General features: G+C 50.8%; 1 protein-coding gene across 2 annotated transcripts; it reads right to left on the bottom strand.

Annotated features, from left to right (window-relative positions):
- Positions 1–267: 267 nt before the first annotated feature.
- LMTK3 (lemur tyrosine kinase 3) lies at positions 268–24,067 on the bottom strand. Of its 2 annotated transcripts, none has more exons than XM_077314054.1 (15): positions 23,380–24,067; positions 19,512–19,645; positions 18,764–18,914; positions 18,045–18,121; positions 17,773–17,891; positions 17,025–17,109; positions 15,958–16,106; positions 15,109–15,193; positions 13,938–14,059; positions 12,922–13,071; positions 7,947–10,381; positions 6,508–6,881; positions 5,906–6,017; positions 4,497–4,757; positions 268–3,650 (listed from the first exon to the last, which is right to left on the bottom strand). In XM_077314054.1, exons 1-15 carry the CDS (start codon positions 23,465–23,467, stop codon positions 3,634–3,636), a joined length of 4,359 nt encoding a protein of 1,452 aa, XP_077170169.1. In that variant the 5' UTR covers positions 23,468–24,067; the 3' UTR covers positions 268–3,633. The 2 variants fall into 2 exon arrangements, with proteins under 2 accessions (XP_077170169.1, XP_077170170.1); XM_077314055.1 differs by having other exon boundaries at positions 23,616–24,067.
- Positions 24,068–25,847: the final 1,780 nt, after the last annotated feature.

Genomic DNA, 25,847 nt, shown 5'->3' with positions numbered 1-25,847 from the left:
AAAAGTGGCATAGAAGAACCAACTCTTCTTCTTTTTTTAGCCTGGGGCGAGGAGGGTGGGCAAAGGCAGCTCACTGCGTCCTGGTGGGGCGAATTGCAGGCTCCCTAGCGTAGGGTGCCCCAAACCCCTGGGCCAGCTGTGTCACAGTTCATTTTCCCCCCCTGAACTGGCTCCCCCCCCCCCACACACACACACACCCCTAGTCACCACCCTTCTTTTCCTTCCACCCGCATTGGAGGAAAAACGGATACTGGAAAACTAGGCAAATTAATTCAACGTATGCAAATATGCACAATTTATTTATCGTAGAATTTGGAGATGTTCTGGTACGTAAGCACTCTCCCCATCCCAGCATTCATACCCACAACCCTCTCCACGGGCGCATCCCCCTTCTTCCGGCTTTCGGGAACGTCCCCTGGCCTTCCTCTCCTCTCCCTTCTGCGATAGCTCCATCCACCCTCAACCATGCGTTTTCTCTCCTCACCCCCACAGGGGTTTTTAAACACCCCCATTCCCTTTTCCCTCATCCATCTACCTTCTGACCATTTCCAGTCCCTCCTCCAGAAATTGAAAAATCAGGTTTAAAAACGCAGGTCTCTTCCTTTCTTAACCCCAAACTTTCATCTTGGCAGATCAGAAATTTGGCACAGCCACACAAACACACTTTTTAAATGTGCCGTGTGTAGAGGGATTATAATGCAGCGCACTTCACCTCTTGCATCCCTCGTTGTGACCCCAAAAGGGGATTTGAAACTAGTGCTTAAGCCATTGTCACCTGCAAGAGCATCAACTGCAGTCTCGGCTGGTGGAAAGCCGAAATCCACCCTAGACCAGGGTTCTTCAGCCAGGGTTTTGGGAAAACCCGAACAGCTGGGAATTAATTGTTTCTTAATATATTTTTTTAAAAATTATATTGGTTAAACATTTATCAGGTGATATGACGGTATATGGTCATGTTGACCTGCCCCCTCTTCCCAAAATGGCCAATGGCGGACCTGGAGGGAGTGGGAAGGGGCGGGGCCCTGGGTGGGCGTGTCCACAGCTCTGCTTCCCAACCCTATTCTGCACAATTGCGCCACTTCTGGGGTTTCTTGAAGCCTGAGGGATGTTTCAAGGGTTTCTCAACAGTTGAGAAAGGTTGCCCTAGACCCACAGAGCGACCCCTGGCTCTGTCTGGCCTTGGAGAGGAAGGTCAGATTTTGATGAGACGGCATGCAGTCACTTCTCAGCCCCTCTGCTCACCCCCGAGGGCCACGCCGTTTGTTTAAGTGATCACTTTGTTTAAGTGATAGTCCCATGATGCATTGCTTGGGACCCCTGAATAGTCACTATCCTTAGGTATGGTAATACATACATGCCTATTTGTTTTGGGGTATTAGTAGAAGCTGCCAGTTGAGTATCTCTTTCTTTCTCTCCGACCGATATGTTGGCAGGCCCAAAATGATCTTTTCTTGATTGGTGTAGGTGAGTTGGGGCAAAGACCCTAAGACCCTAAGCTGCATAATCGGGGGTGTCTGTTGTGGGTAGAGGAAGGGAAGGCGATTGGAGCCTCCTTCGGGTAGGGAAAAGTGGCATATAAGAACCAACTCTTCTTCTTCTTCTACATCTGACCTCTTGGACGGTAGGCTCAAAACACATCCTCAATAGACTGAAGACAAAGAAGAACCGGAGTGAACCTTAAGGACATACAGATATACGACAGTGGAATTCTGTAGACTAGAATCCCCTTTTTCAGATGTACCTATCTTCAGATTCCCAACCAAATCTTCGCCTCTTGCGTTTTGCTGTCTCTTGGCTCCTGTTTCTAACCTTGTTTCTCTGACCAGCGGTCAAGGTATATATCTGCCAAAGTGAGGCTAACATTTGGAGCATCTGATGCTCTTAACTCCGGTTCACAAAAGCTTACACCAGCATGGGTCTCCAAGGCACCACAGGAATTCCCTTTTTCCTTTCTAATGCAACCAGCTAAACATGCCTGCCCTTCTGGAATTTGCGAACAATATGCTCTTTGTAGACCGGTTAATATTTTCCACAGAGGCTGATGCGGGAAGGGGTCAAGTAGCATTCGTCGGGTCTAATCCCTTCTTCCCTGCTATAAGGCAAGATCATGCACATACCAACCATCCCCTCCCCAAGATAAAACCCTCCAAATCAGGATCCAACACAACACGGCCCCCCAAAGCAGGAATGAACTAGACCCATTGTCTCAGGAGTCCCACTAGAGCTGTCAACTCTAGGTCGGGAAATACCTGGAGATTTGGGGGGGGGGGAAGAGAGAGATCTTCGCAAGGTGTGTCATGGCAGAGAGGCCAACCCCAAAGCAGCTGTTTACTGAAGGGAACTGATCTCTGCAGTCCAGAAATCCATTGGAATTCTGGGAGATTTCTGGGTCTCACCTGGAGGCTGACAACCCTAAGTCCCCCTCAGCCAAAATCCTGCATAGGATTCCCAACCTTTGTAAGCTCCCTGTTAATGCTCCCCAAAAAAACTTGATTCTCTTCATACTGTACTTTAGGTACCGTGGCTTAGTGGCTGGTCCAATCTGTGGGAAGACCTGTGACCCCAGGAGGGGTCACAAGCTTTTAGTAACCTCCCAGAAGGGATTGGGAAGGTCAAGACAGGTCAGTCCCATGGAAAGCCATTCAACTTGAGCCCCTCTCCATATGAACCATGACCAGCCTCCAAGTAGGAGGCACACCAACAAATCCAGACAAAATTCAAGCTACCCATCAACCAAGGCTGTCCACTGCATACTTACGGGGGTGGCCTGTTCAGCGTTTTCCCTTGATTCTTCCTCTGTCAACTCATGGAGGCCAACTTAAAATCATACCGTTTGCAAAAAGTAAATCCTGGTGGAGGATCCTCTTGGTGTCAAATAAAGGTCCCCACCCAACCGAATCATACTGCGCGGCTGAGTAGCTCCAGCTGTCCCCAAATAAATCCAGGGTGGTGGATCCAATGAGGTTGCTCCATCTTGCCAGTGACGTTTGCTCCAAGGTTTAAACCAATGGCTTTCCCCCACCTCCCCAATGCAATGCTGGTAAAAAGAGGAGGGTCACCAACCATTTGGCACAGAAGGGGTTCGGTTGGCTGTCCTGTTCCATGTTCCAGGGGGCAGCTGATGAGACTCGAGGAGATGCGGAGGGGCTGGTCAGAGCCAACTTCCTGGACATTTCGGTTTTCCGCCCACCCCGACCCCCACCCTCTCAATTTGGCACGGAGGGTCCTTATAAGGGACATATCAGAGAGCGGAAAGGAGGCAAAGGAGGGACAGGGGTTATACATTCAATAGCCCGCGCTGGGCAAGGGCCCCTAAAACTGAGGCCGTGCCTCCCTTGTTGCTCGGTGGCCCAAGGTTGTTTGTACAAAACGTTCCATGCTTCGCCACCCCCAAGCGGGTCACATGGACGAGCCGGAGAGGGAGGAAGGCCGCGGTCCGCGTATCCCAGGCTCCGGTTAGCGACGGCAGCCCCACCCCATGCACGCAAACGCACGCCACACGCACACAAATGCATCAGTCTCTCCCTCCGCCACAGGAACTCGCGTGCGGTCTCCCGGCAAGTCAACTGGACGGCTGGGCGTCGGCCCCGCATCTCGAAACGGCGGGCAGAGCTATCTCCCCGCCGTGCCACCTCAGTTCTCAACGGGGTCTGGAAGAGAAAAGAGGGGAAACGTGTTTTAAGTGGGAGGGATGCTCCCTTTGCTCGGCTTTATCGTATGTACTTTGTTCGCATTTGCAACTGGGAAGGCCATTTTGGAAACGAACAAACATTCCAATAAGAGACGGACGGCAAACGAAACATCGCGAATCGACTGAGCGCCGTGAAAAGTGAGAGATGTTGAGAACTCTGTGGATGGGAGATTATCTTCTCCCCAATTCCACCCCCCTCCTCCATCTTCCTATTTTCATGGACATTATACTTGCCAAACACTCCGTAACAGTCTGCTGCTAAGTGTATTTACTCAGGTATCCCAATTAATTCGATGGGGCTTATTTCTCAGTAAGTGTGCATAGAATCACACAGTAAACCTACTTGGGTGGGAAAAGCTAACAAGGTTTCCTCAGTTACAACATGGCTGAAGTGTGTGTGTTTATAGATCTACGTGTTTAGTGATATCTGGAGAGCCACAGTTTGGCCACCCCTGACCCCCTGTTGTCATCCTGCTCGATAGCCAAGGTTTCCATGGGTTAGAGATCAGAGGTCACATCCTCATGCCAAATTATGACACTGAATATACATATTAATCAAGGCCAGATCCAATAATAGAATCATAGAATCATGGAAGGGACCATACAGGCCATCTAGTCCAACCCCCTGCTCAACGCAGGATCAGAATCACAGAATCATAGAGTTGGAAGGGGCCATACAGGCCATCTAGTCCAACCCCCTGCTCAACGCAGGATCAGCCCAAAGCATCCTAAAGCAATCGTCCTTCCTTACAACCCAGAAGCTCCACCATCCGGGTAAGGACCACGAAGGTCCACCTCTACTTACCAGCCGTGGTTCCTAATTCAGTGTCGCAGGTTGGAGACAGATGTGGCTCCAGGGCGGGAGAGACGGTGAAGCGAGAAAACCGCAGGGCATCGACGAGGCTGGCATCGGCCCTCTTGGCTGTTGGCAGCAACGCAGGAGCCAGGGGCAACGGTGAGGACAAGAGAGTGTGGGGCTTGGCGGAAGTGGGGTCAGAGACCATGGAGACATAGGACGGGTTCTGGGCCATCAAGGGAAAGTCATCATCCCACTCAAAACTGCCACCTGCATGGTGAAGGAAGAACGGGAAAGGTAAACAAGATGGCAGGACCTCAGACCGCACTCAGACCTTGACCTGAACCACAGCTCAGCCTTCTTCAGGGGAAGGATTATGAGCCTCACTGCATGCTATCACCTTCTCCTCATGTCCTCCCCAGGTCCACCAGGAGTACTTTGGATCAGATCCGTCTTGCAAGCCCCATGCTTTAGCACTCGGGCCCAATTCGGACTGGAGTTGAATGGAGAAGAAGCTTCAGCCTTCCTCGTTGTACCACACAGCTTTCCAGACCTGAAATGGTCCCAAGGAGCTGGTACAGATCCCACTGATGAACTTATGTGTAACCCATCAGTACATGTAAGCGTCCCTCATGGGGCAAACAGCAACAATAAGCCCCCTCTTCCCACAGGCCTGATCCAAAAGTTGGCCCTTGAGCTGTGAGAGCTGTGAGCATAGAGCACACCACCCAACTTTGACCCAAAGTCTTCATGGCTGACCTGGAGAGGACACAATGCTAAGTTTAGGCCCATTGCCTGTGCTCTCTTCATTTTTACATCTGATGTGAAAAGTCCAAATGAAACTTTGTCCCCACACACGGTCACTAACTGCAGTGAACCAGAGAAAGTAAGAACCAGCTCTTGATGGGGCCGGGGGAATCTCCTGGAATTACGACGGATCTCCAGAGTACAGAGATCAGGTCCCCTGGAGAAAATGGCTGCTCTAGAGGGTGGAATCTATGGCCATGGACTCCGCTAGGATCCCTTCCTTATTCAACCTCAACCCGGCAGCCCTAGAAGAGCTAACAAGCCTAGGAGAGATTTCTTGGATCATACCAAAGTCTTACCCTACCCATCATCATTCTCCCACTATGGTCAGTGAAGGCCGCAGATGGCACGAAGATAATAACCCTCCTCTGCCATTTGTGCCTCCTACTCAGAAACTGGCATTCAAAGATCCACCGCCCATGAACTTGAAGGTTCTGTTTAGTGACCACGTCAAAGGGCCATTGGCTGTCCTTGCTGTTTCCTTTCTGGGGGAGTCATTTGCTCTTAGGCTACAAAGTTGGCCTTCCTCGTTTCCCGTTGATCATTCCAAGGCTGGTCAGAAGAGTTGGAACGTGCCCTGCTTATTCTTTCCTCCGTGCCCCAATACTCACTGAAGCCATCCGCCGTTGGGAAGCTCTCAAGTCCAGGTTCTGTGATTGCGCCAGGAGAGGGGGCTTCACCATCGGGGGCTCCCTGTGAACTCAACTCATTGGTGGGTGTCTCCTACACACAGGAAATGACACAGGAATGGTAAAGCCCCATCCCTTCACATTGGGCTCCTCCCACTAAGGATCAGACCCCGACATTTAAACCCTGCCGGTCCGTGAAGTCCAGCTACTGCATAGAAGACCTCCTCACAACAGTTCCGGTGGCTTGTTATCACGGTATAGCCACCAGACATTCTAGCTGCCCAGGAGAAAACTGCCACCCATAGAATGATGACAAACAGTTCCTGGGAGGAAAGGGGAGGTCTGCAGAGGGACGGATTGAACCAAGTCTTGTAAGAGGTCCACGTAATGCGGGCAGCAAGGAAGCTGAGGACATCTGAGGTGGAGAAGAAAGCCCAGGAATCAGGATATGGGGAAGCAAGGAACCAGAATTAAGGTGGCTGAAAGGATGACGGAGCAGGAACCGGTTTGAAAGGAGGCCTTCAGAGAAGCCCCTCACCCTACTGAGGCCCTCAATGGGGCATACCCTCTGCCCTCCTTCTCACCTGATCAAAGAGGTAGACGGTGACATCATCAAAGAAGGAGACCATCTTCCGCTTGCGGTCCAGCTCCGCAGCCGCCTCCTCAGCCGAGCGGGGTGACTTGAGGAGGCCGCGCAAATTACGGGCATCGTCACTCTCGCTCACCACAATGGGGACGCTCCTCCCTCCGCCTCCAGCCAAGCCTCCTTCCTCTTCCTCATCGGCATCTTCTTCCTCCTCTTCTTCGGCGGCGGCGGCGGCAGCTTCTCTCCCTCCCAATGTCGGCCCTTCCCCAAGAGCGGCCCCTTCCCAAAACGGCCCTTTCCTGCCCCCACCAGGTGGAGGGAATGTCTGCAAGGCCAGAGGGGGGAGCGAGAGAGACAACCTGGACAGCTTGGCTGGAGGCAAAGGGCCAAAGTGGACAGGAGGGATGGGGAGAAGGGGTTTCGGGAGCACGGGAAAGGCAAATGGTGCGGAAGCAAGGGAAGGCGAGAAAGGTGGGAGTGGAAGAGACAGAGTGTTGTTTCATTAAAACTTGCCCCTGTGATGCCGGCCCTAAATATGCCTGCATTCCTTTTCCTAAACGCGTGGAGAGGAATGGGAAAGCAACTATAAGCCACTTTGAGCCTCCTTCGAGTAGGGAAAAGAGGCATATAAGAACCAACTCTTCTTCTTCTTCTTCTTCTAAACGCTATGCCAAACTCTTATTAATTTCAACTTTGGCCTTAGGGCAAAAGGAGAGCCCTGGGGGATGAGGACAAGGGTCGATCTGATCCAGAACGTTGTCTCCAGACAGAAAAGCTAACTTTCTTCCCCCCGTCGACTGAGACCCATCTGTTAGTTTGTCTAACTCGCTGTCAATGCTCCCTAAACCCACGGCCACAGATTCCATAGATCGATTATCCGCTGTCTGATGTGATCTGCCCTGAATTGGTTGCTAAGCAATTTCATCGGGTCACGGCAGGCCCTGAAACCGCAAGAGCATCTCTGTGCCATTCGTAATTTTATAAATCTCTATTGTTTGCCTCTCTCTTAGCCCTCAACCACCACCAAACAGCAAAGCCCCCAAATTTTCACTGCTCTCCGGTCCCTCGGACCCTCTCAGCTGTTCCTTACAGCACTTGGGAGAGCTGGGAACCAGGATCGTATGCCAAATTTCAAAAGTGGCTGTGCCACAGGACTGTTTACCCAGATTGTGACATGAGCCACGCTTGCAAAATATTTTTGATTTTTTTCCATTCCGGAAGGCGATTCCAGAATGGCACAGATCTCCTACTCTTGTAATGAATAATCAATATGGTGGCAGATAAATAGTAACACCGATTAGCCTTGTTTCTCCAACTCTCTCTTCCCCTTTCCGAGCATGTTCTGCCACCAGATTATGCAACAAGGTAGTGACTTTCCACCCAGCTATTCATCGGCCCTCCCTGTAGCTTCAACCCGGCCGTAGATGGGATCCTTACCTTTAATATCTTCTCCAGCTTGGTTTATGGGAACAACAGATTCCTGCTCCTTTTTGGGGTGTTCGGCTACCCCGTAGTGGTCTTCTTGCGCATCCTGCAAGTCTTCCGTATCGGACACGGTTACATCTTGGGTCCCCGACTGACCTAGCTCTTCTTCTTCAATCCTTTTCTCTTCCTCCCAATCTGACTGCGCTTCATCAGGTTCTTTACTTCCCCCCATGTGCTGTCGATGCTCCTGTTGCTCCTCTTCCTCCTCCACGTTATCTTCCACGCTGTCCAGCTGCTGAGAATCCGTGGCAACTTCGCTGTGGCTCTCCTTGGCTTCCTCCTCTACGTTTATCTCCTGTCCCTCCTCAGGCTCCAGGGCCCACAGCTTGATAATAGCCTGATCCTTCAACAGGGCCATGGGAGAAGGTGCCAGAGTCGGTATTCCCTGGCCACAGAGAAGATTGCGCGTGACATTTTCTTGCAACGTGACCAACAGTTGCTCCTTGCACACTTGTACCACAAAACCTCCATCCACAACAGTCTTCTCGGTTGGCTCCTCCTCCTTGCTTCCAGCAGCCGGTGCCACAGCCGGCTCCGCCTCCCCATCAGAGAAGTAGGCGGAGTCGCGGTGAGGAGTCGCGGTTCCTAAGCTCCTCCCTAACTCCTCCTCTAGCTCCACCCCTTCCTCACTCACCGACAAGGTGAGGTCACTGGTGGACTGGGAGATGGGTGTTGCCGGAAGCTTGTCTGAACCGTCGTCCACTTCGATCTCTTCCTCCTCTCCGGAAGTTGGAGGTGGTGGTTCCTCTTTGAATATGAACTCCGGAGAGAAAGTGCTTTCAGTTTCGTAACCGCTGTCGCCAAACTTTTGCCCCGGAGAGGAATAATGGGATGCTGGGCTGCAGACATCTGAGGAACTGGTGTTGGAAGGAATGTCCAAGGAGTCCACGGAGTCCAGGGTTCCCCTCTGCCGCTCCGGCACTGCAGGGGAAAGGCTAAGGGTTGGCGGACCAGTGGGGAATCCATCAATGGCTTCGGGAAGAATAGCGATCGTCTCCTCATCGTTGGTCTCAGCCAGTGTGGACAGGGGTGGTATTTCTATGGGGACAATCACATTGCAGCACCCAGAAGACATCGCTGGGAAGGGCGACCCAGGTGGACGGGTGCTTCCTCCAACTCTTTGTTTCGGGTAGTCTTGGAGTTCGTACGTCTTCACGGCAGCGCCCATGAGCGGGTCATAGAATTCGCTGTGTTCTCCCCCGTCGCCATAGCAGTCCCTAGGGGGCAGTATGGGACAGTCAGAGAGTGAGCCCCGCTCCACTTTCAGCGAGGAGTCGTCCTCGGTGCCGTAGCTGTCGCGGTGAGGACGCTGCAGGGGCGGTCCGTGGTTGCTCCAGCTGCTCACGACATCCCCCCGAGGGATGGCACACGTGCAGCGCACCCGGCCGCACAGCGGGCACGGCAAGAGATTACGCCGCCCGCCCCCAACGCTGCTCCCGCCGTCGTCGGTGCTGCTGCCAGAACTTTGGTCCTCCATCAACGACGGTTCCTGCTCCCACGAGGGCGAACCCTGGAACTCCGAGGGGTCCCCCGCCAGCGTCTCCCCTGCCCCTCGTTCTTCCATCATCTCGGCATCCCAGCTACGCTGCTGGTCCTCCAGGTCTCGATACACGGTGAGGAGAGACTCGGCGAGGAACGCCTCGCCCCCCGCGTTTGGCGTCTCCGTCAGCGACGTCTCCTGGATCTCGGCCTCCACGCGGAAGGGGTTGCCGTCGCCATTGCCGCTGGCCAGGAAGGGGTTGGTGTTGGCCTGCTCCTGCGGCCGATAGGGGGCGCCGCGGCAGTCCCAATCAGAGGGGAAGAGGGGCTGGGGCGGCGAGCCGGGGCTGGGGGCACAAACCGGCCCCTCCCCGCCACCGTGGTCCTCCAAGCGGATGTAATACTCGCTGCTGACGGAAGGGCTGCGGGCACTGATGACGGGCACCACGCTGGGAGTCTCCAGGCTGTGCCCCCGCTGTGATGCTTGTTCATAGAAAGGATTGCTCCCGGGCACCGCTAACCCGCCGTTGCTGGAGGGGTACTCTGGCGGTGCCGAGGCGGGCCCCTTCCATCGTCCCAAGCGGGCCTTCTCCCACATGTACTCAAAGTTCAGTCCCCCGCTGCTTTCCGTCACGGTTAGAATGTCGTCCATGTCACCCCCGTGGAAGCCGTCCAGGAGCGGGTAGGCCGAGATCTCTTCGGATGGGCACCGGTGGCGTGCGGAGGAAGAGGAAGCCGGAGGCGGGGAGGCGGAGTGCTTGGGTTTCAGGGCGCTCCACCGCCACTCGAAGCTCTCCTCCGCTTGGGCGTTGGAGCGCTCGTTCAACAGGTAGCTCACCTGCAGGTGTAGCTCTTCCATAGTCGGGCGATGGGAAGCCTGGAGCCAACAGGACTGCATGACCTCGTACCTACAGCAGGGCAGGGAGGGAGGGAGGATAGAGGAACAGTCGGAAAAAACAGGCAGAAACAGGAGAGAGAGAAAAAAAAAACAGCCGGGGTGGGAGAAACAGCCTGAAAGAACAGTAGGGGGAAGCAGGGGGAAATATCGGGACCTTGAAAACAAACAGAATAAAAAGTCAGAAGGGAACGAGACGGAAACGATGCCGGTGATCCCTGAAAGATCTGGTGAAGATGGAAACATGAGCTTGAAGTCAATGACAGGAGCAGGGGTAGTCAATCTGCGGCCCTCCAGATGTCCATGGACTACAATTCCCATGAGCCCCTGCCAGCATTCAGGCTCATGGGAATTGCAGTCTATGGACATCTGGAGGGCCGCAGTTAGACTACACCTGGACAAGAGGGACAAAAGCAAGACCTGTCAACTCAGTTTGGGGGGTATGAAACTGAACAGCTGGAAAGTCAATGGGAAATCAAACAGTCCAAGGGACAATGAGAGATGAAAACTGAACTGTCCTAATAGAGGCAGGATGGCTAGAGGAGCGGAATGAGTGAAAAGTCATGAAGCGTTGTTAGGAATACGAAATGCCGGGAGATGGTTGTGGCATGACAACCGGTAGCAGCACAGAGGACAGCCAGAAGGCCATGAGAAGACCTGTCACTCTGCTTTGGCCACCCCTGGGATTTCCAGAGAGGATGGTCTAGGGAAGACTGTCTTTAGAGACGTCACAGAAATTGTCCCGATTTGAGGAAAAGAAATAACGTAGAGGTGCAGCAGAAAAGAAGAGCACAGCAAAGAACCCGTTTTTCAAAAACAGACATACACAAACTTCTTAGGCAGGGGGAAGCTAAAGAGATAAAGTATGCTGCAGATCTGTACGATTAGATCTCCTAACTTGGAATTTCACCTGTGTGCCTGGGGAGGGGGACGGAGACGGTGAGGCCCTGCCCACTGTTACTGACTGCCCCCTGGAGGGTGGTTGCCCAATCTCATGCCCATGTGTGCTTTAGCTCTCAGAAAGAGAAGAATGCTTGGGAGATATCCCTGGCCAGTATCTGGATGGAAGACCGTCAAGGATTTGGGAGGTAGTTCCTCTGATAAACACTAGGGGTCGTGACACAGAGGCAGGGGGTGCCAAACCTCCCTTGGACATCTCTTGCCTGGCTGCCGGACAATCCTCAGATCAACTGGCTACCTGTCATAAATAACAATCAACCAGTAACAATCTTGGGACATGGTGATCAGCATAGCAGGAAAGCAGAGGAACAGCCTGAGAAGAGTGGGACAGCCCATAAAACAGGCTACAGTTAAAGAGGCAGCCCTGAGAAAGCATCATAGGACAGCTCTCTAAGGCACGGATTCCCAGCCAGGAGGCCGGGAGCGCTCTGGAGGGGGTCCGCAGCATTTCCCCTCCAGCCACAAGCTAGAGATCAAGCTGCTTCTGTTTCTCTCCCTTCCTCCTCTAGCGTGTGAGTTGTCTCATGGTTTCTGTGCCTGGGAAGGGTGGAGGTTGTACACCTGCTTTTGTCTTAAACCGCCTCCTGTCTCTCCCCTTCAGTCTTCCTTAAACCTGCCTGTAACACAGGGGGTGATGTCACTTCCAGGGGGCGTGGCAGGGAGGTGTGGCCCACTGACATCACTTCCGGGGCTCCTGAAAAATTATTTCAGGGGCTCCGACATGGTCAAAAGCTTGAAAAAGGCTGCTCTGAGGGAACACCTTGCACAGCAAAATTATATCCATCTCGATGTAATGGCTCTCAGTCCCACCGCCCCTGAGAATCCTGGGAAATGGAGTCTTTGCACAAAGTTACAGTTCCAAAGATTCCGTATGCGTTAAAGGAGAAGGCATGTGTATTAACCCACTTCAAGTTGTGGATTTGCTGAATTCTGCAGGGGGCTGGACTCAGTGGCCCTGGAGTTCCCTTCCAACTCTATGATTCTATGATTCTAAGTCTAAGCATGCCCTTAGGAAGGACATTGCTAGACAAAAGAAAGGGAGTCGGGGCAGCTGCTAGAAGGACTGCTTGAAATATATAAAACCCAGCGAGGAAAAGCCACTGACTGCTAGCGTGGCTGAAGCGTCCTCAGAAGCGCAGGGCAGGAAAAGGCAGAAGGGCTCGTCGCAAAGCTCTGTCAGAATGACAGTAGAGGCAGAGAAACGGGTGGATGGTCGGAGAAACAATAGGAGGAAACAGAGAGAGGGAAGAATGGAAGAACGTTAGGAGATACCCGGGTGTTGAAAAGAACAACCTTAATGCGTGACGCAACATCCTGGAAAGAAAAGAGGATCTACAGATTACCCAGGGCCCATTCCAACATGTTGGGTAACGCGCTTCCCAATGTGCTTATGCGACTGCATTTTCGTGTGCATAACAGGAAAATCTACTTCTCAAGGGCGATGGAAGGGCGTCACCTAACGTGTGCGGAATGGGCCCAGGACACCACCGCGGATTTCTCCAGCGGAGGACATCCAGGAGGAAAAGGTCTCAGCGTGTGGATTTTACCTTCTTAGCACCACGGAGAGCGGCGCCTGGGTCTAGCGAGACTCACCAGTAGTCCGAATAGGGAAGTTTAAGCCGTGGCTTGGCTAGTTTCATCTGCTGCTCTTTGACGACAAATGTTAACACTTCCTCATCGGAGAGGTGCCGGTAAGGCTGGGAGCCGAACTCAAAAAGCTCCCAGATGGTCACCCCCATCGACCTGGTGATAACACGAGAGAGACAGAGACAGAGACAGAGACAGAGACAGAGACAGAGACAGAGACAGAGACAGAGACAGAGACAGAGACAGAGGAGACAGAGACAGAGACAGAGAGAGTTAAAAGCCAAGCCCAGCACTGACTCCACCCAGGTCAAAAATGAGAAAAAAAAGAGATTTTGGAGCCTGAACTCTAAACTTGCCCGTTGAGACCCATGGGGGGGGGAGAATGGGGGGGAGAGGATGTTACTCTTTCCAACCAAGATAAAGTATAGGAATCTGTTTTCAAAACTCAGGTCTGAGTCTGGATTTATCTGAATCTGCCCTGGAGTTTTGATCACTGATGGACTGCAGCTAAGATGCTGAAAGTAAGACAGCCTTTCCTAACTTTTTTGCCTTTGAGAAACCTCCAAAACATTTTCATACTTCGAGAAACCCCAGAAGTGACGCAATTGTGGAGAATATCATTGGGATGCATAGCGGTGGACACGCCCACCAGGGTCCCCTCCCCTTCCCACCCCCTGCTGGCCATTTTTTTTTGGGGGGGGGAGTCAATATGATATGCTAATGTCAGCCAATCAGTGTAAAACATGTGAAAAAAACCATTAAATACAGTTAAAAAATAATTAACTCCCACCGGTTTGGGAAACCCTTCCAGGGCTGTCATGAAACCCTGGTTGAGAAAACCTGCTATATCCACCGAAATCTCTCCCCTCCCCAAACCCCGCTCTCCCCCAGCCCCCCTCCCAAGCTCCATACATTTCCCAACTGTACAGCATTGCCCCCTGCTGAGGTCCCTCCCCAAACCTCCCCGGCCTCCCCCGGTCTCCAGATGATTCCCAACCCAGAGGTGGCAACCTGAGACCTACCAGACGTTGCTTTCTTTGGTTTGATCCACCACCATGAGATTACCATGCATCTCATCCAGCAGTTCTGGGGCCACCCAGCGCAAAGGAATCCAGAGACGGTCAGGGGTGATATAATAATCTTCCTGCAAAACAAACATAAGACACGGAGCTGGAGCCTGGGGGAAACAGGGTGGTCCTCCAGCATGGAGAAGCATAGGGCCAAGAAATCCACTGGTCCATTTGAAGGTGGATAATCTACACATGGTAGACACATGCCTCCCCCACGCACCACACATCCCTCTGTAGAGTTACACCCATCTGCACCCATTTTGACTTCAACCTAAACACTTCTTTTCGTTGTATTGACATCCACCTTTCTTGATGGGAATGAGTGGATTACACAGAATAAGTCAATAGGACAGGAAGTGCAGCAGAGGTCGAAACGGAGAAAACAGCTCTCGGAGTGAATTAATCGATTGATTCAATGTGGCAAAAGAGCCTCTTGTGGCGCAGAGTGGTAAGGCAGCGATATGCTGTCTGAATCTGTCTGCCCATGAGGTTGGGAGTTCAATCCCAGCAGCCGGCTCAAGGTTGACTCAGCCTTCCATCCTTCCGAGGTCGGTAAAATGAGTACCCAGCTTGCTGGGGGGTAAACGGTAATGACTGGGGAAGGCACTGGCAAACCACCCCGTATTGAGTCTGCCAAGAAAACGCTGGAGAGCGTCACCCCAAGGGTCAGACATGACTCGGTGCTTGCACAGGGGATACCTTTACCTTTTTTCAATGTGGCAAACAGAGTGTTTCCTGGTCAGGAACTCAGAATCTAGAGATTTTTCTTTCAAACATTTGTTTATCTTTCCTGTACTAAAAAAGTTTTCCTCACAATACAAACAGCTAAATAAGGGCGCGATTCGTACTGGGAAAAGAGCACCGGGGAAGGAATAAATACTCACCTACCTTCCCCTGCAACCCCTTCCCTCATGACCACAGATTAATGACTACAGATTAAGTTTTTTTTTTAATGTCCAGATTCATGGTACAAACCTAAGCAGACCCAACCATCAAACGTAGGCCAATGGCAATATGGAAGTCTAACTCACACCAAAGTTGGCTCATACAGGCCAGTTTCTGGAAGCTTCTACAAAACCCACCCATAACTGGCTGGCCAGTACAGCCGGCCCACCTTCCTCACCTTGTAGTTGTTGTGTGAGAGGCCATAGTCCCCGACCCGCACTGTGAGGTCTGAGGTCAGCAAGCAGTTGCGAAGGGCCAGGTCACTGTGGAGGGACAAAAATTCCCCCAGTGAGTGATACTTGGAGACATTTAAGAGGAGCAGAAGAGAAAATGGAGGACCACAATGACACTTCAATGAATAAGGAAAAACAGGAACACATCCTCTTCCCCTGGAGGATGGGGAATCGGTTTTGGAAGCACACCTCCCTACTACTTGAGAGACTCTGACAGATGTCCCTCTTCAAGGGGATGTGGCTCAGTGGGAGAGCATCTACTCGACATGCAAGAGGCCTCAGGTTCAATCCCCGGCATCTCCAGCTAAAGAGCCAGGTAGTCGGTGATGTGAAAGACCTCCACCTGAGACCCCACTGCCACTCTAAGCAGACGATATTGACCTTATTGGGCTGAAAGTCTAATTCTGTTTCAGTCTACTTTGTCAACGTATAATACAAAAAAGCATTTCCCTTGAGATGGAGAGAACACAGAGCATTTGCCATTGTATCTCATTTTGTCCACTGATTTTTCTATTATACGCTGATGAAGTATACTGAAACAAGGGTAATTCACCGGGACTTGTTTGTTATTCTGTTGAAAATTGGCACTCTCCTGTTAGGAGGTTCCCTCATTAAACTGTTTATTGAGCCTGCATGGATTCATTTGATGTCTACTTGCTATATTCCGTGTAATCTGTTTACTGGTTGATTCAGTATAAGGCAACTTCATATGAGTGCATCCTAAACCCTCCAGAGCTTCCAGGCTCCCTTCCTAAAGACCCCAGGTGGTCCTACTTGCCAACCTCCATCCCTACCTGTGGATGTAGTTGTTTTTGTGCAGGTGCAGAACTCCTAGCGTGATCTCATAGGCCATGCGCTGCAGGGTGCTGAGGTCACGGGTGAGCAGGTCAGGGGTCATCCCATCCGCTTTGCGCTGGGCTCGAAGGTAGCGTTTCAGGTCTCCCTGGAGGGGCAAGGATGGAGGAATTCGGAGAAGCCGGCAGATCTAATGCAAATCTGCCGGTAGGTCCCAGGAAGACCCACCAGAATTTAGAATGCTGTCGTTTCTACCCAGCAAAGTAACAATGACAATCAATAACGCCTGCCGTTAAATAATAAATGGGCTGCACCGATCAATAAGGCAGCACAAGGGGGGTAACTCAAGGAAAAGAGTGTGGTTTCCCCCACGTATGTATGTATGTATGTATGTATGTATGTATGTATGTATGTATGTATGTATGTATGTATGTATGTATGTATGTATGTATGCATGCATGCATGCATGCATGCATGTATTACATTTATTGACCGCTGCTCTCACTCTAGCCGACTCGCTTTATAACAGTAAGCATAAAATACAATAAATCCCCCACATTCACATAAAATTCCCACAAACCCATAGTTTCACCCCCAACACACTTGATGGACCCTTCCATCCAATGCTTCAGGGAGGGTGTTCGAAGGAGGGATCCAGCAGATCTTCCTGGCCCTGGACTCAACCAAACGCCTGGTGGAAGGCCCTGAGGACTGTGATAGCTCCAACAAGGCCTGTAGCTCTTCCGGGAGGTCATTGCACCAAGTCGGGGCTGGAACCAAAAAGGCCCTGGCCTTGGTCAAGGCCAGGCGCACTTCCCACGGGCCAGGGATCACCAACCTATTCAGATTCGCAGAGTGTTGTGTTGCCTAGAAACATACTTAGTTCATATATTTTTACGAGATACTGTTTTCTTGTGTGCGCTAGCCGTGGGATCTCACTTGGTTTAGGCTTTGACTCCTTGACAATATCGCAAATTGGTTATTCGAGCACATAGGAGAATTTCAGAAGAGTGCGATAGGTTTTCCTAGCTCAAATTCATTTGGGTTTTTTTTTTGGTTTACTCACCAGCTGACAGAATTCCATGATAAGCAGGAAGGGGATGGTCTCTGTACACAGGCCGAGGCATTGCAGGATGTTTGGATGTTGGAGGCTTTTTGAAGCCAAGGGACGGAGAGACGAGGGATGGAAAGAGAAGCAAAGAAAAGAAAAAAGCTTGTTACCTCTTCATTTCAAGTGCTCTGTGTCCCCCTCAGTCACTTCTCTTCTTTCTGACAAATAGCGGGTACCTTTTAGGGTTTGGTGAGAGCCAGCTTTGTGTAGCAGTTAAGAGGGGTGGCCTCAAATCTGGAGATCCAGGTTTGATTCCCCACTCCTCCACATGCAGCCAACAGGGTGACCTTGGGCTAGTCACAGTTCTGGTAGAGCTGTTCTCACAGAGTAATTCTGTCAGAGCTCTCTCAGACTGACCTACCTCAAAGGTGGTCTGTTGTGGGGAGAAGAAGGGAAGACAAATGTAAGCTGCTTTGAGTCTCCTTTTGAGTGGTGAAAAGTGGACTATAAAAACACACTTTTTTTTTTCTTCTTGTGTCATTGTGTCACAGGAGACCCTAACTTTATTTCTTCCTTGTACAAACATTCTTGTAGGCCTCTACTGCATGTTGCAGATCAGAGCACCCTTTTTCAGTCATTTGACCCTGGAGGGACCTCTGAAGTAAAAATCCATTATTCCGAGATCCCTCCTTTGCCATCATGTAAGAAGTAGGGGAAAGATGTTTGCCCCTATTTTTTCCTTTCAATTTCTCCCACTCCTTACCGGTATGGTTGGGCCTCTGACAAAAATTTCCTCTGCTCTAGAGACCCGGCGTTCACCCTTAATTCTTTTACAACCACCTGTGCTGGGGTGAAATCCGAGAATATTTCACCCAGAATAACCTGTGAGACAGAAAGAGAGCCTAAGAATATGACACTGGCTTCCATGCTCCCATATTTTGCTAATCCGTATTTGGATCAACCCAAGTCTAGTGGGCAGACGGAAGAACCCGGATGCCCATCCTTCAGCTCGTCACACAAGAACATCTCCCTCACCTTTCCAAACCATCCGTTTCCGATCTCCTGCAGGTAACTGAGGTGTTGTCGGCTGAGTCCCAGGTGTTTCACCAGATCTGAAAACAGGACACATGTTTTCCAGTTCAGGAGAGCTAAGGACTTCATGTCCCAACGGTCTAGCTTCCATTAGGACTCAAGCCTTTGCTCAAGCCCCAAATCTACTGCAGACAATGGTGTGGTGAAATAAACTAGAGAGATTGCTGGGAAACCAAAAGCTGCTTCTGCACAGAGGTGTGAAAGGGGGTCCTTGCTGCAGAAGCAACAGCGAATACAGGGCCGCTCCCCTCCCTTTGTCAGGCTAAAACTGAGACAAAGAGGCAAATCTAGATCTTTGCCCCACAACCTAGATCTTTGCCGTGGTTCGCAGGAAGGAAGGTAGAGGGTAGGGAGGAGTTTGGAAGGGTTGGTAGACTCTACTGGGCCCTCCCTGTCAAAGTTGAAGAGGAGTCATGCTAGGCACACAATAGGGAGGTCCCGCATGAAGGAGAAACTGAGGCAGCCCTGTTAGGGAGGGGAGTGCACAGGATGAAGAAGCTCCAGCAAGCAGAGGAGGTCAAGAAAGACTCTTGTCAGCCAGAAGCTCAGGGTGAAGCGAGGCAGAGTGTGCAGAACGAGATAAGGATAAACCAAAAGTACTGACAATACTGACTCCTTTCACACACACACAAACACACACACACACACACACGAAACCTTACCCGTCTTGGGCATCTGTTTGTTGGAAGATGGGAGTGAGACCTCAGAGAGGGGCAAAATATAGACATCCGGGATAGACTGAGAGGAGGACGTCTCCTCGGCTGGTGGCGTGTACTCCCCGGAATATTCCTCTCCATCAGGGTTCTCGAATTCCTACCGAGCAGACCGAACGTGGTTGTAACGACAGCACAAAAAGGAGGCTTGAGGCCATAAAGGAAATCGTGTTCACACATTGCTGGATGTGTGTTTACACGCAGGAATGGTTTAAGGATTCGGGGGCCTGTAGCCCCAGAGCCAGTTTAAGGATTTGCAGGGGGGTCCGGCAGGAGCCAGGCGGGAGCAGCCAGACTGAGGGTGGAGGGGGCCCCCATAGTGGAAAGAAGTGTCACTGCTGTCCTTAAAGAGGGAAAAGGGGGGAGGAGAGAGGTTACAACCCTGATCCTTGGGGGGAAGACACCATGCAGGGCCCCTGGAAGCACAGGGCCCGTAACATGTTCTTCATGAGCTACATGGAGAAACTGGCCCTGTTTATACTACATACAGCCTGTCCTGAGGATATCCACAAGATTGGGAAGAACACCTTCCAGACTATCATCAGGGAACATAGTTTCGCGTGGTTAAAAAAAAAATGCACGTTGTTATTCCTTTTATTAACTAGCATAAAACAAAGCAAAAAAAAAATGACCTTCCCCAGGCCACTTCAGAAAACATATAGTTCCCACCCACCCCTGTCGTCTCCTCATGGCTTACCTTGAAGCCCACATCTCCGCGCTTACAGCAGAGGCAGGTGAGGAGGAGGAAGATGAAGGCCAGCAAGCCCGAGCAAGAGATCAGGACCACTGCGTATGGAGGCGCCAGAGGACTCCGGCCCTGAGATAGACCATCTAGGAAAAGACAAGAGATGGTAGAGGCAGAGGAAGCCTTTAGGAACAACAGTTACCTAAGCGAACCTTCAACTTGGTCAAGATAAGCTGACATGAAGGGATGGAAGACAGATTTGGGGGGCATGCAGACTTAAATCCCAAGAGAAATTTCAACACATGCGAACTCTTCAAATGCCAGTCCAGACAGAACTGCTCTTTGCTCCACAACTTTCTCATTTTTACATCCCACCTTGAAGGTCCTGCTTCAGCAGAAAGTCAGGATGTAACTGTTATAAACAAAATATTAATATATCTTCCCCCACCCTTCTTTCTGTGGGCCCCGTTCTTCTCTATGTACTTTCAACCAAGGCTGCCTGTACTCTCTGTGACATCACAGCATCTAAGCCAATGGCACCAGTCCATCCATCTAAGCATCCTGACATAGATTTCTCCGTCTCTTCTGCTCCACCACCACCTTCTGTCTCCACCACCCATTTCCTCGGTGCATCCTCCACACGCGTCCCTCTCTTTCTGTTTAATTCATCCATCTACCATTCAATTTACCAATCTACCAATCCATCTACCATCCATCTACCATCCATCTACCAAAATGGGGTGTTTCTTTCACCCCATTTTAAAATCATGGATCTGTCCCTCACGCCACCCCCATCCAGTATTGTGTCACCTTAAAAACTAGCGTGTTTTTATTCCAACATCAACTTCCACTGTCCACTTGACCTAATGCAAGAATCAATAGACATGTTTTAGAATCATAGAGTTGGAAGGGACCTCCTGGGTCCTCCAGCCCTGCACAATGCCTTTTCCCAAAAGGCATCCAAGGAACTGTAGTTTCATAAAGGCACTATCAATTCTAGTTGCTCCATCCTCCTCTGTGGTTCTCAGAGTCCTACAGGATCACGGAATGACTTTTAAAGTAGTTTACGTTGGCAAGTTACACATTTTGTGTGCCTTAGGCTCCGATGTTATGCTTGGCGATCTCTCTAGGAATCAGAGGGGGCTCTTTGGGATTATATTTGGGATGTTAGAAATGGAAGTTCCCCTAGGCTTTCCAGGAAAGCTATATGAAGAAACATGATATCCTTTACTGGCTCTTGCTCTCAGAACTTTCCTGGAAATTCATATGCCTCCATGGTAACGTGAAAAAACGTGGACAGAAGAAACAGGTCACCCAAGGGCCAACACTGACACCATGAAGATGTTCAGCTTGATCCTGTCAATAACAGACGTACAGGATCCCAGGGATTTAACCCTCCAAGCTCAGTTTCATTCATTGCTGTGCCCTGTTGCATTATTATTAGATTAGAAGAAGAGTTGGTTTTTATACCTCACTTTTCACTGCCCAAAGGAGTCTCGAAGCGGCTTCCCATCCCTTCCTCTCCCCACCACAGACACCCACCCTGCGAAGGAAGAGGGGCTGAGAGAGCTCTGAGAGTTCTTTAAAGGGGAAAGGCTTGAAAAACTGTTTCAATAAGAAGAAAAACATGAGGGAGTGAAAAGAAGGACTGTCAGGTCTACAGCACGGGATGGGTTGGGTGGGTAAAGTTGCCATATCCAAACTGGAGAATTCCTGGATTTTGGGAAGTGGAGCCTGCGATCCTCCAAAGCACCCATTGTCTCCAAGGGGGGCTGATCTCTGTAGTCTGGAGATCAGCCATAATTCCAGGAGATCCCCAGGTCCCACCTGGAGGCTGGCATCCCTAGGGAAGGGTTAAAACCCCTTCTCCCCTCCTTGGGCAAGCCAGATCCTAATTGGGAGTAAGTCAACCTTATAATTTATATCTAAATTGCAAACATTGTTGGGTCTTTTTTGGTCTCATCAGAAGAGCCTTGCTGGATCAGACCTGTGGTCCATCTAGTCCAGCATCCTGTCTCACACAGTGGCCATCCAGTTCTTCTGGAGGACCAACCCCAGAGCAGGAAGGCCGAGACCTTCTCCTGATGTTGCCTCCTGGATCCGGGATTCAGAGGATTAGTTCCTCTGAATGTCAAGGTTTCCTTCTGTCTCCATGCCTAAGGCCACCCTCTGTCTTTCTCCCCTGGGGCGCCGTAACCTTATGACAAGCCAAGCAGCCCTGATTTACTATCTTCTTTTATATGTCAAGGGAGCAAAGCATCAGGGCAAGAGAGATTAGAGGTCTGAGAAGCTCCCTTAGCCCATGATGGCCTGCTCTACCTGCCATCAGAGCAGGTAAGCCAATAGCAGACAGAGATCTGTGGCACCTCTGCGTGACACTGGCTCAAAAGAGCCAAGATGAGATGGTAGGCTCCTATTAGGGAACAAAAGATGAGAAAACATTTTGGAGAGCAAGAGATAAACAAGATAGCTTTGATTATATTTTCGGGGATAACTTCCCAGCTGTGCAAACATTTGGGACAACAAATGGGGCCCTGAAGCCTCCAGCGAATAATGAACAAGATTCAGAAGCTACTTGGTCCAAAATTGGTTTGGCCTGGTTTAATTCAATGGGGATGGGGACGAGACCGGCTTTGTGGCGTCTTCGGCGGCTGGACGCTCTCCTAATCCAACAACGGCAGGAGGAACTAACGTTTGTGATTATTTACACAGCTTTTTGCAAAAGCAAACGGATTCCCTGTCCTGCACACAAACACACCCCTAAGACTTATGCGTTGTCCCCGTTTCACAGGTGGAAAGGTAGGCCTCAGGAATGCCACTTAGTACCAAAGCGACCAGGAATTGCGAGGTGGAGCAAGATTCGAATTCACCTCTCGCGATGCAGTGACTTGCAGATGAGGTCACGACGCTTAATTTTACTCGTCCATTCCCACCAGAGTGTATACATTCACCCCCACTCGTACGCATGCCAACATCTAATTTTCTCTGCACACCCAAAGAGATATATACATATTCGTACCTCCTTTCTTATTTGGGCCCGTCTTCAAACACCCTGTCCCCCCACCCCATTTAGCCACTCTCTTCTCCATTTCACAAACTCGCCCCAAGCCTTCCCTGAGGCCTCAGAACGCCCCTTAGAATGCGCCCACGAAAGTCTCCCACCAAACCTACTACAAAGGAACCCCAAACTTGAGTCATGCCGCTCTTCCCAGATGGTCGCCAGACCAAACAGGTATTTCTACTATATTCGGGATGCCACCAACCTCCTTCACGCCCACCTCTCTCTCTCTCACACACACATACACACACAAATATACACCTGGCTTTCTTCACACACAAACCCTAATTCCACAGACCTGTGTTCCTGGGCTAATTGCAGACTGCACCATGTACAACCTCCCCCCCCCACCCCAAAAAAACCTCAGACTCCTCCCACCACCAGTAACTTCTATTTTTGGCTCCCCCTTTGGCTCTCAGGATTCCCAGGTTCCTAAACCCCACAAAGGGGTTAGTCATAAGAATAACCTGCCGACCTGTAGCCCTGGCTGCTGCCTCACACATCTGACGAAAGCTGGTGATGATGAATTTGCTCTGTACAGGAATCCCATCCCTCCCTTGGGAAGGGAATTTATAGCCCAGACACTGCCTCTCATGTCTGATCTGGTCAGAAACCCCCACGCGCCCCACCCTCAGGTCTGCCACTGTACCCACCATGAACATAAAAGTGATGGAGGGCGGTCAGGTTTGGACAGGTAACCCACACATGCACAAACAGGTGGTCACAGATGGAGGGGAGGCTGGCGGAGGAGAGAAGGCACAGCGGACCGTCGGACGGTCGTCCACGGACAGACTGGAGACCGCACGCCCTGCCAAGACTCACCGTTTTCCGAAGGAGCTGCCAAAGCTTTCTCGGGGTTGAAATACGACATGGACGCAGCCAGAAGAAGGAAGGGGCCTGGTCTGAGCATCTTAGGGGGAGTCTGGTATCATGGAGGGGGAAGGAGGGGAGGGAGGCGGGCAGAGGGACCAGGACGCAGGTGCAGGGCTCGTGGGGAGGGGGGGAGACAGCCACCCACCCCAGCAAGGAAAAGGGGAGTCACGGTGGATTTCAATCACCAGAAATGATGGGATGGAGCAGAAGATGAGGAGAACAATGGTATCCGGCACACCGTGTCACCCGCATCCTGTAAACGACGTGCGACCCCTCGGCTGGATGCTACCTGGATCTCATTCCCGGGCATCTTCTGGCATGGCCCGAGGAAGAAGAAGGGTGGGAGAATGAAATGATAGATAATATGGGGAAGGGGCAGACATCAAAGGTGGCTGGTGCAAAACTGGAAAGAAGGATGGGGGGGGGAAGGACAGAGATTGCAACAATAGGTGATCTCACATGGGGAGGGGGGAATGGAAAGAAGCAGATGGGGGGCAGAGGGAGGGGTGGGAAAAGAGGAAAAGGAGAAAGGGGGAAAACCTAAAAGCCCAATAGAAAGAAAGAAGGAAGGAGAGAAAAAAAGGGGGAAGAGAGAAATGGGAGGGAAAGGAGGTTGGGTTTTTATCTACCCCCCCTCCCTCCCTAGATCCTTGCTCTCTGGATAGCAGGGAAATTGATGGAGAGAAAAGCCCTCCCACCCAAGCCAGGCTGTTGATTGGATGAAGGGCATGTCGCTTAGGCTGAAGGGAGGAGGATGCAGGAATGGATGGAGGGGGGGGGGTGTTGTCACCATGGAAACCTGCTCTTGGGTAGCAGCAGCAGAAGCAGCGATAGGGAGAGCTGGGCAAGCAAAGTGGGGAGCGGGGAAACAGGGGGTGATCTAAGAGAGAGGCTCAAGGCAGAGAGGATTGGGAAGGCGGGCATTTTGCACGCAAGTGGCACTGCACATAGCTTCACCCAGATTCAGTGTTGTGTACACATGCACATACGCATCAGCAGCATTTTCCTCACATACAAACACACCTCATAAGAGGCCATGCACAACAGACGCATCGTATGTAGACTCGCATGGTTTTGCCACTCAGAAGATGCCAGGGACACAATATTGTCTATTTTATGCTGCATTCTTCTGTGCGTTTGTGTGTATTTTTGATGTTTTATTTCAATGTGGAGGTTTTGATGGGGAGGGGGTTCTCCCTTCTCTGTTTTGGGGCTTGTAATAATTATACTTTTAAAAATATTTGAATCACAAAGAAAGAAAAATGGGATTCTTGTCATATTTGCCCCGCTGAGCGACTTAGAGGCAGGGCAAGAAACAGAGATGGCGGATAAATAAACGTATACAAAAGGGCCAAGTCTCTCTCAGAGACTCACATGAGCTTACAAAGACCTTTCACACATGACATGTCTGATGAATGTTTATGGTGTTCAGAATGTCGGCGACTACAGATGGGGCATTTTATTTCACATGCAGAACACATGTCTCATCAAACAACCTCTGGTACATAAAATGACACCAGAATATGAACACGCTCCTCTCTGAAGTCCAGGAGACCTCCTTTTCATCTCCAGCAAAACACACGTAGCTTTGTATCAAATTGACAACATCCCCTAGAAACAAACAGTAGCACCTCGAAACAGATGAAAAACCACAAGGCTATTGATCCTGCAAACTTTAACTGGTTTGAACCTGGTTTCCTTCAGCGAGTGGAGGGAATGCTAATGGAGATCATTCCAAGAAAGAGTGCTTTGAATCCCAAATTCCTCTGCGAAACTACAATACCCAGCATGCCTTGCCATGAGCTATCAGCCAATTGAAAGGTTTGCCTGCACTGATTCTTTTCTGATGGCCTATATTTCTGGAACTCCTGCAAACAGGTATTTGAGTTGCCATGCAGCAAGGGGCGGGATCTGGAGCACAGAAACCACCTGCCTCTATTCCTCCATTACATGTCAGCCCACACCCTCCTAAAGCACCCCATCCCCATAGCCATCGGGACTAATGACCACGCAAGCCGGGCATTATTATTGGTATTGGTATTTAATTCATATCGCCCTCCCAGCAAGCCAGCTCATCATGTTTAATAAAGCCTATATATATAGGCCACGATATTAACGAGCCAGGTTATAACAATCTCATCAGATCTCGGAAGCTAAGCAGGTCGGTCCTGGCTAGTATTTGGATGGGGGACCTCCAAGGAATACCATTGTCACGATGCTGGGAAAGGCAACAACAAACCCCAGGGATGCCAGCTCATCTCCAGGCAACAGAGATCAGTTCCCCTGGAGAAAAGGGCTGCCTTGGGGGTGAACTCCATAGCCTTATACTTCATGGAGATCCTTCCCTGCCCCAAATCCTGCCCACTCCCAGCTCCACCCCCAAAGTCTCCAGGTATTTCCCTTCCCAAAGCTGGCAA

Source organism: Paroedura picta, chromosome 16 (assembly GCF_049243985.1).
Source record: "Paroedura picta isolate Pp20150507F chromosome 16, Ppicta_v3.0, whole genome shotgun sequence".
In the NCBI taxonomy this organism is placed as follows: domain Eukaryota; kingdom Metazoa; phylum Chordata; class Lepidosauria; order Squamata; family Gekkonidae; genus Paroedura; species Paroedura picta.
This window is presented reverse-complemented; position numbering and strand designations above follow the sequence as displayed.

Coding starts and splice junctions, on each gene's coding strand:
- LMTK3 (XM_077314054.1), bottom strand. CDS start 23,467: ATGCTCAGACCAGGCCCCTTCCTTCTTCTGGCTGCGTCCATGTCGTAT. Junction 18,915..19,511: donor GCGGAGATGTGGGCTTCAAG/GTAAGCCATGAG, acceptor TCTGCTCGGTAG/GAATTCGAGAACCCTGATGG. Junction 17,892..18,044: donor GAAACGGATGGTTTGGAAAG/GTGAGGGAGATG, acceptor TCTGTCTCACAG/GTTATTCTGGGTGAAATATT.